General features: G+C 36.3%; 1 protein-coding gene across 2 annotated transcripts; it reads left to right on the top strand.

The window, feature by feature from the left end:
• The first annotated feature begins 281 nt into the window (after positions 1–281).
• LOC149569955 (cinnamoyl-CoA reductase 1-like) lies at positions 282–9,511 on the top strand. 2 transcript variants are annotated; one of them, XM_089817837.1, is made up of 7 exons: positions 282–299; positions 8,102–8,222; positions 8,294–8,448; positions 8,542–8,727; positions 8,821–8,983; positions 9,082–9,271; positions 9,367–9,511. In XM_089817837.1, the coding sequence occupies exons 2-7, from the start codon at positions 8,114–8,116 to the stop codon at positions 9,509–9,511; spliced, it is 948 nt and encodes a 315-aa protein (XP_089673963.1). In that variant the 5' UTR covers positions 282–299; positions 8,102–8,113. The 2 variants fall into 2 exon arrangements, with proteins under 2 accessions (XP_089673963.1, XP_089673962.1); XM_089817836.1 differs by lacking the exon at positions 282–299 and having other exon boundaries at positions 8,114–8,222.
• Positions 9,512–9,885: the final 374 nt, after the last annotated feature.

Here is a 9,885-nt window from a genome sequence, read left to right on the forward strand (position 1 = left end):
AGGTGGATCTGTTGCAGATCATTTAAATGAGTTTAATACTATTACTAGTCAATTATCTTCTGTGGGTATCAATTTTGATGAAGAAATTAGGGCTCTCTTGATTTTGTGTTCTTTGCCTGAAAGCTAGAATGGCTTGGTAATGGCGGTGAGTAATTCTGTTCCTGGATCAAGTACCCTAAAATATGATGATGTGATCGGTGTTATTTTAAGTGAGGAAACTTGTAGAAAATCCTCAAGTGGATCTACATCAGGAAGTGCTTTAAATGCACAAAGCAGGGGCAGAACGACTGAAAGAGGAAGTAACTCTTGAAATCGTGGGAAATCAAGAGGAAAGTCAAAGGGGAGGAGGTCTCAATCGAGAGGACCAAATGATTGCTGGTACTGTGGGAAACCAGGGCACAAAAAGAAAGATTGCTGGACTCGAAAGAAAAATGAAGGAGATAAATCAGATGGAGACAAAGAGGCAAATGTGGTAAGTAATAAATCCGAAGAGGATGCTTTGCTTCTATCTTTAGAGAGTGTTGATGATTCATGGGTTTTAGATTCTGGTGCTTCTTTTCATGCTACACCTCACAGAGGTTATTTCATTGATTATGTCCAAGGGGATTTTGGGCTTGTTTATTTGGGGGATAATGAACCTTGTCAGATTGTTGGAAAGGGAAAAATTAAGATTAAGTTGCAGAATGGGAATCATTGGCTACTACATGAGGTAAGAAATGTTCCAAAGCTAAGTAGGAATTTAATTTCAACAGAGCAACTCGGTGATGAGGGTTGTGTAATTACTTTTAATGATAAAAATTGGAAGGTTTCAAAAGGTTCCCTTGTAGTAGCAAAAGGTGTGAAAGTAGGCACCTTATATCTTTGTACAGGTCATATTGTTCCTTCTACTTTGATTGTTTCAGAGAAAAATGAATATTCAGGAACAATTACTGCAGTTGAGCAGGGAGAACAAATAGCTGCTGTAGATTCTGATACAGCGATGTGGCACAATAGACTTGGGCACATGAGTGAGAAAGGTATGAAAGTACTTCATTCAAGGAAAGTTTTACCAGGTCTAAAATGTGTGAATATGGATTTCTATGAAAGTTGTGTGTATGGAAAACAAAAGAGAGTGAGTTTTGTAAAGACAGGGAAGGAAAACAAAAAGGAGAAATTAGAGCTTGTGCATATAGATGTATGGGGACCGGCTCAGGTATCTTCCCTTGGTGGCTCTCATTATTATGTTACATTTATTGATGACACAACTAGAAAAGTATGGGTTTATTTCCTTAGACAGAAATCTGATGTATTTCAAACTTTTAAGAAATAGAAATGCTTGGTTGAAAATGAGACTGGTAAGAAATTAAAATGTCTCAGATCTGATAATGGTGGTGAGTATTGCAGTCATGAATTTGAAGATTATTGCTCCACTAATGGTATTCGTAGACAAAAAACTGTTCCAAGGACTCCACAGGAAAATGGAGTGGCTGAACACATGAACAGGACTATAATGGAGCACGCAAGGAGCATGAGGTTGCATGCTGGGTTTCCCTTAGACATGTGGGCGGAGGCTGTCCATACTGTAGTATATTTGATTAATAGAGGTCCCTTTACTCCTTTGGGCTATGGTATTCCAGAGGAAGCATGGACTGGTAAGAAGGTGAGTTATTATTTTCTCAAGACCTTCGGTTGTGAAGCTTTTGCTCATATAGACTCTGAAAATAGAACCAAGCTAGAAGCTAAATCAAAGAAATGTGTCTTTGTTGGATATGGCATTAATGAATTTGGCTATACGCTTTGGGATTTTGAAAATCATAAAATTATAAGAAGTCGGGATGTCATATTCAATGAAAAAGTGTTGTACAAAGATTTGTTGCAGCAACATGAGAAGAAAGAAGATGATTATGTAGTGCTGGATGATACTCCAAAAGCTGATGTTCTAGCCATTCCTCATGATGTGCAACAACTGCAACAACAAATACCACACACACCAGTGAATGTTAGACGGTCAACAAGGCCAATTAGGCCTCCACAAAGGTTTTCTCCCTCTTTGTATTCTATTTTACTTATTGATGATGGTGAACCTGAAAGTTATGATGAAGCTGTGTAGGTGGATACTAAGATTCAGTGGGAGTCTGCAATGAAAGATGAAATGGACTCTTTGCTGAAAAATAAGACATGGGATTTGTGCAAGTTGCCTGCAGGTAAAAAGGCTTTACAGAATGAATGGGTTTACAGGTTGAAAGAAGAGGAAGGAGGTAAGAAAAGATTTAAGGCCAAGTTAGTTGTAAAAGGATTTGCACAGAAAAAGGGAATTGATTTTGATGAGATATTTTCTCCTGTTGTTAAAATGACTTCTATTCGTACTGTTTTAAGTCTTGTGGCTACTGAAGATTTGCATTTAGAGTAGATGGATGTTAAAACAACCTTTCTTCATGGTGATTTGGATGAAGAAATATATATGGCTCAACCATAGGGTTTTGAGGTCAAAGGTAAGGAGAACTTAGTGTGCAAATTGAAGAAAAGCTTATATGGCCTGAAGCAAGCACCTCGGCAATGGTATCTGAAATTTGACAATTTTATGCATGAGCATGGATATAACAGGTGTCATTCAGATTTTTGTGTTTATTTTAAGAGGTTGGATGATGATAGCTACACTATTTTATGTCTATATGTTGATGATATGCTTATAGTTGGGTCTAACATGCATCATATTAAGGGGCTAAAATGCCAGTTAGCACATGCATTTGCTATGAAGGATTTGGGGGCAGCCAAACAAATCCTTGGTATGAAGATTTGCAGAGATAGGAAGAACAGAACATTGACGCTATCTCAAGCTGATTATGTTGAGAAGGTGTTGCAACGTTTCTCTATGGAGAATGCTAAAGCTGTAAGCACACCTTTACCTGGTCACTTGAAATTGACTAAGGAGATGTGTCCCAAGACACATGAAGAGGAGGATAAGACGTCCAAGGTACCCTATGCTTCAGCTGTAGGAAGTTTGATGTATGCTATAGTATGCACTAGGCCAGATATTGCACATGCAGTGGGAGTTGTTAGCAGGTATATGAGTCATCCAGGTTTTGAGCATTGGAATGCTGTCAAGTGGATTCTCAGATATTTGAGAGGAACATCCAATAAGTGTTTACACTTTGGGGGCTCTACTACTGATTTACAGGGCTATGTTGACTTAGATTTGGCTGGGGATATTGATACCAGGCGGAGTACTACAGGTTATGTCTTTACTGTTGGTGGGGCAGTCGTGAGCTGAGTTTCTAGGCTACAGAAGATTAATGCTCTCTCCACTACAGAGGCAGAGTATGTTGCTGCTACAGAGGCAGCCAAAGAGATGATATGGCTTTAGTTCTTCTTAGAAGAATCGGGACATCCTCAGAAGGATAATTTTTTGTTCACAGATAGTCAGAGTGCCATTCATCTTGCTAAGAATTCAGCTCTGCATTCTAAGACCAAACACATACAGTTGCGGTACCATTTCATTCGGTCAATTTTGGAGGATGGACAGTTAAAGCTGGAGAAGATACATACCAATGAAAATCCAGCAGATATGTTGACAAAGGTTGTCACAAGGGAGAAGTTGAACTCCTCTTCAGCTTCAGTTGGTCTTTTAGACTAAATGTGAATAAAAGAATAGCAGAGTCCAGGTTGGTTTGATCCAGTGGGAGCCCCATGCGGTAGTTGTATTGCTACAGGATCAGTCTCCAAGTGGGAGATTGTTGTTTAGTGTGGAGCCTGATCAGTCCCCAAGTGGGAGATTGTTAGATTGTGGTGACTGATCAGGAAAGTACTGTACATATTATTGCCGACATGTTATAACCCTAAAGCAGTTTAATACTTGTATAAAAAGGGCTTAGGGTTGGGTATTTTTCATATGTGGTGATACGAAATCGATTCTTGCGGCGGTATTGAGCTGTAAGGGATTAGGGATTGTAATCAGGTTGTAATCACTGGATTGTAATAAGATCGGACTTGCTGTTTGGTGGACATAGCCCAGGGATTGGGTGAACCACGTTAAATCTTGGTGCCTTGTGTTCATTTCTGTGTGTTCTATTATTTTTTGTTATTGGTTATATTTGCATGTAGGTTTTATTTCTGTCCATGGTTTATTCTAACACCTTTTGACTCTTCAATAGAAATCACAAGCATGTCAAATTTTTGAGGTAAAATCCTCAACATCATCTCCACTACTCTTTGTTCTTCCATCTCTTCTCTATTAGCTTTCAACTAATTTATCAAAGTGGAGACTCTAGACCTAAACACATAAATAGATTTATTTTCTCTTATAAGAAGAGATCATTACAAATTTATAATATAAACTTAATCATTTCCTTTGAATGTAGTTTCAAGAATATCCCAAGCTTCTTTAGAAAAGTTAGGTGTTGCTATTCTAAAAAATAAAGCCTTTGTGAAGGCTTCTTAATTTAGGCTCATTGTCTTCGCATCATTGCTTCTTGTTTCTCTAAGTCAATTCTTCTAATTACTTGTTAAGGCGGCTAGATGAAAAATATTAGTAGTATCTATGAAACCATTATTTACAAGATCCCACAAGTCATTTGCTATCATGATGGTCTTCATTTTTCTTGCCCAAACATGATAGTTCAAGGATGGTACTTGTTGTCAAAAAATTCTCTCATCTCCAGCCATGTCTGTTGGACAATAAATTCAAACATCCAACAAACACAAATTCTAAAACACACTAGGATTAAGGTCTAAATATCTCTAAAACTATGTAAAGATTTTGACAGAAAAACTAAACAACAAATACCAAAACAATGCTTCCAAAACTGCATTATATGTTTTTCCCAAACATTATAGAGTGATCGATTCATAAAGATTGATTCTTTATATCCAGCTATGCAATGAAGCTAATTTAAATGAAATGGAGACAACAAGAAGTATGCTAGAGTATGCAAGAGATCTTTCTTTATATTTAAAACTTATAACAGATAAATAATGCATTCAAAAAACTGAAATAAAAATCTATAGTAAACAACTATTGCTATTATGAAAAAACCATGCAACACTCAATGGATACAAACAAAACATTTTCAATTTAATCTCTATAAATTGTTAGAAGAGTCTATATCAATCACTTCTCTATAGAAACAATAAAAAATAAGTTACAATTGCTACTACAAATACACAATGAAAAATAGAGGAAGGTTTCTCTATTTTCTTCTTGCTCTATTTTCTTTTTTGTTCAAAACATGAACATTTCTTTCCAATTTTATAAAAATCCAAATACTTAACTACTAAGTAATCAGAGACCTACATGGAAACATAATCATTAAGAAAAGAAGGTGGAGCTCAAAATCTTAATCGAAAAGTTATGCTAGAAAAGAGGATTAGATTTCTGAAAAGGAATAAATATTGTCTTCCTTACATGGTTAAGTAGCTCAAAATTCATAAAGCTCTAGAAAAGTAAATGTGCTTCATAGGAAAGGATAAGATTATTCTATCGGGTCTAGGCAAAATCTGTTTGACTAATTCAACGAATTGCAACAAAAATCCTTATCTCTAATACCATAGACAACACATAACTCCACATTTATTGTATACTTATGTGCAAGAATAATTATCATCAAGATGTAATAGTTATATTAGCCTTTGATTTTTTTGAAGTAAGTTACTTAAAATTAATGTTAAGTATTAGCTTGATTTTAGTCATATGAATGGATATTAGTTAATAAAATGATATGTGTGTATCTAAACTATATTAAAAATATATTCAATTATTGGTAATTTACTTTAAATAAATTTTAAATCATAAATTCAATTATATGGTTTTAAAAAATATAATTTAAAAATTATTAATGTTTATTATAATAATATTTTTTTAATAATTCCAAATGTATTAGATGTTTTGAAGATGCTATCTAAAACTTAAACATATATATTTTTATTTTATTGGAATAAATCAAGTGATTGAAAACGTGTAATGATAAAATGTAGATTGTATTACTGAAATTATTTTTGCATAACAAAGACCATATATCTAATTTATCAAAAGATAAAAGAAACATAGGTCTTATCTTTAAGTTTTTCATAGTTTTTGATGAAGAAGGTAGGGATTGGCAAGCCCTTGAAACTTATTGCAACAATGAATCCCTTATAAATAAATAGTGAACTAAACCTAAGCTAAGAAAAGAAGCTCCCAAAGTCTAGCCCAAGGGTTTTGAAAGTAGCTGAAAAGCTTGAAGGATATTTTGAAGGATCCCGCAACTTCAAGGATTTTCCTAAGTATCCTTAACTTGCCAATCTTACTAAAACCACCATGACTTCCCAATAAAAATTAACACAAACCAACAAGTGCCCTTTAAAATTAATAGCATGTCTCACTATAGCTACCAATAAACTAAAAAGAAAAAAATCATAGCAAAAAAACTTGCTATCATTCAATGATAGCCCAAAAAAAGACCAAGCCAAAAAGAGAAACCAACTCGAGAAAAAACATTATAGATAGTAGAACCAAACCACGTCTATGAGAATAAAGAACCCTATGGACCTCAAAATAATTTTTCAAAAAGGGGTCACTGTTGGCTTTTGATCAAGGGAGTGGAGAAACAAAATCTCTCTCATGCAAAAGCACTAACACCCAAAAATTTCTTCATCTCCACCAAAATTCCTTGGTCAACATTCATCCAACAACAAACTCACTAAATATTTCCATCCAAATTAAACACAACCAGAGAAACAACCTCCAAGATGATATCAAAGAAAAAGGACATTTCCCATCCTTGAGATGGTCGAGCTCCACCTTGACAAAATAAAAGTTGGAAGGGTAGCAAAGAAGCCAATAAAAGTCTTCATAGTGCTACTAGAACAATCTTCAAAAGGCATCCAATATCACCACAAGAAACTAGACACCACCAAAGGCAAAAATTTCAAAATTTGAAATGGCACATCTTTGCAAGGTAATCTAGCAAGGCACAAGGAATCCACAAAGGGTAATGTCTAACTCTCTTAGAAAAAAGAACATCCAGGGTTTCAATCCAAGAAAAAGAAAAAGATTATAGTAGATCAATAAGACCTCTAGCAAAAGGCTTCTAGCCCCCCTTAGTAGCCAATAGAACATGGCAATAGCCATACTACAAAGGAAAATAGCCATGTCCAATAGAAAGGAACAATTCTCATTCAAAGAGTGCTAATGAATCCCCAACCCACAATTAGAGACTACCAATCCTGCTATAACGTAAGAGCATTATATAGCCAAACCGCATAGCCTTTCCTTAGACCCAAGCACCTCTCCTAAAAAATAGAGAGCGACTCTCAATCTCCAAAACAATGGCATCCAAAAGTGGGGGGATAACACAGGAGACAAAGCCTCCCCTCACCCCCAAAGCACTAGAGATGCCTACAACAGGCCAATACAAAAGCCCCACCAGCAAATCCATCAGACACTAAAACCCCTAGAGAAGCAAGGCAGAAACCACTGAAGGTAAAAACACCCTCGTCCAAATCACAAAAACCAAAAGGGAAATCTCTTCTGTAAAGCATACCATTGGTGCACAAGAAGCGGCAATAAGGGCCACCATCCCCACACATAATGAAATTGAAAGGGAAATTATAGAAGGGCGCCAATCCCCCATCTACTACTCCAAAAGCATTCATCATTCCAAAGAAAATACCAACCAAATCTATCTAGGTCTTTATCCTCTACAACTTCTGTCTATAGATCACCGCCACACCTTAAAATCCTAGTTTCTCTCTCGCTTGCCCATTTCATGTTTAATTTTTCACTGTTATGTTCTTATATATTTATTAATTCATCATCATTTATATCATTCTTTGGACTCAATTTATCTTTAATATATTTTGAGCTTACCTATTGCACACTAAAGTGTGAATGCTAGTTTCAATACATTTGTTAAATTATCCGTTGAATATTAATACTAAAGTGAGAATGCTAGCTATTGCACGTTTGGATATTGAAAATTTAATCTGCCCCTTTTGGCAATGATGTTTGCCTCCTCTCTGCAGCTTTATTTAATGAGAGAAGACTTTGTGTTTAGGGTTATTCATGTCAGCGTGTAGCTGTAGGTCGTACGAGGCATAAACAATACAAAATGTTTCCTAATTATTTTGGCTATGGCGCAAACAGGAGAAGAAAGTCAAGATGGTCGAAACCGTGTGCGTAACAGGGGCTGGAGGATTCATTGCTTCTTGGCTTGTCAAAATGTTGTTGAACAAAGGCTACACTGTTAGAGGAACAGTCCGCGACCCTGGTCAGTATTTATTTTCCCACATTACACTAATTTATGAGCTATCTCAAATACTTATGAATAATCATGTGCAGATGATGTAAAGTGTGCTCATCTGAAAGACTTGGAAGGAGCGGAAGAGAAGCTTGAGCTTGTGAAGGCAGATATTCTCGACTATGACAGCTTGGTGACAGCCATGAGAGGGTGCACAGGAGTCTTTCACACAGCTTGCCCTATTGTTGAAGATCCAGTAACGTCCCTTGCTTGTTAAATTACTCAGTTGATGTATGTATTAGAAGTTGTTTAGAGGAGATTTGATGGGTGGGTAGTGGCACTTTTACAGGAACAAGTGGTGGAGGCCGCTGTGAATGGAACTCTGAATGCATTGAAGGTCTGCAAAGAAGTGGGAGTGAAGCGTGTGATACTTACGTCCACAATCGGTTCCGTTTACCTCGACCCGAATAGAAATCCACAAGCCATAGTTGATGAAGACTGCTGGAGTGACCTTGATTATTGCATCCAAACCACGGTAACCAGGTTAATTTATATAACATGAAAAGATTTGTGAACTCTCCATCCAACCTTGTTAAATACATTTCTTCTCTTTCCCTTGCCTTCTCAGAATTGGTATTGCTATTCAAAGACAGTAGCAGAGAAAGAGGCGTGTACTTATGCGGAGGAGGTGGGTTTGGATTTGATCACGATTAATCCCTGTATTGTATTGAGTCCTTTGCTCCAACCCACTACGAACTTCAGCACTGCTCATGTTTTGAAATATTTAACTGGTGAGCTTCAGCTAATATTAAAGTTATCCTGATTCCTTTCCCACTCAAGTTTACTCGATGAAATTAATTCTTTTGTTTCAATCATGTTGTAAATGTAGGCTCGGCCAAGACGTATGTTAATGCAACGCAGGTTTATGTGGATGTGAGAGACGTGGCGAGAGCGCACATGTTGCTCTTTGAAACTCCCTCTACCTGTGGTCGATATCTGTGTGCAGAGAGAGGTCTGCACAGAAGAGAGTTCGTGGATATGTTAGCACAGATGTTCCCACAGTACCCACTTCCTACCAAGTATGCATTCTAACTTATTATTGTTTCTCAAAGTTTCCCACTGTTTGGTTTCTATAATAGTTGACTAATGTTCGTGTCAAATCATTTTACTGCAGGTGTTCAGACCAGGAGAATCCAAGGAAAGTGGGATACAAATTCAGCAATCAGAAGCTGATGGAATTTGGTCTCTCATTTACGCCCATGAAAAACTGTTCGATTGATACGGTGGCCAGCCTGAGGGACAAGGGATTTATTCCCTAGCCCATATTATATGGGCTTATTATATTATCCACTATATGGTTAAATCTATACCAAACACCATACAACTTATATTTTCATAGTTTATCCGGGTCTGACAGTTTTTCCTCCTATTCTCCCGTCCTCCATATGTCAGTTCAAAATCTGGGACATATTATATAATCATATATGAAATAAACAGTAATGGTTCTCGCGGTTTCTCTGGTTAATTGTTTCTTATTGCTTTTCATTGATGAGAATTTTTTTATTGGCTTTATCTACTTCTCGTCCTTAATATATGAGTACAATATGTATGCTATAATATGAAAAATTAATAGTACTGATTGTATATTATTTCTTTGATAGCTGTAATATTTTCTTTTTCTATGATATATCTT

Source organism: Cupressus sempervirens, chromosome 3, assembly GCF_028749045.1.
Source record: "Cupressus sempervirens isolate cs-2001-9-10 chromosome 3, ASM2874904v1, whole genome shotgun sequence".
Taxonomy (NCBI): domain Eukaryota; kingdom Viridiplantae; phylum Streptophyta; class Pinopsida; order Cupressales; family Cupressaceae; genus Cupressus; species Cupressus sempervirens.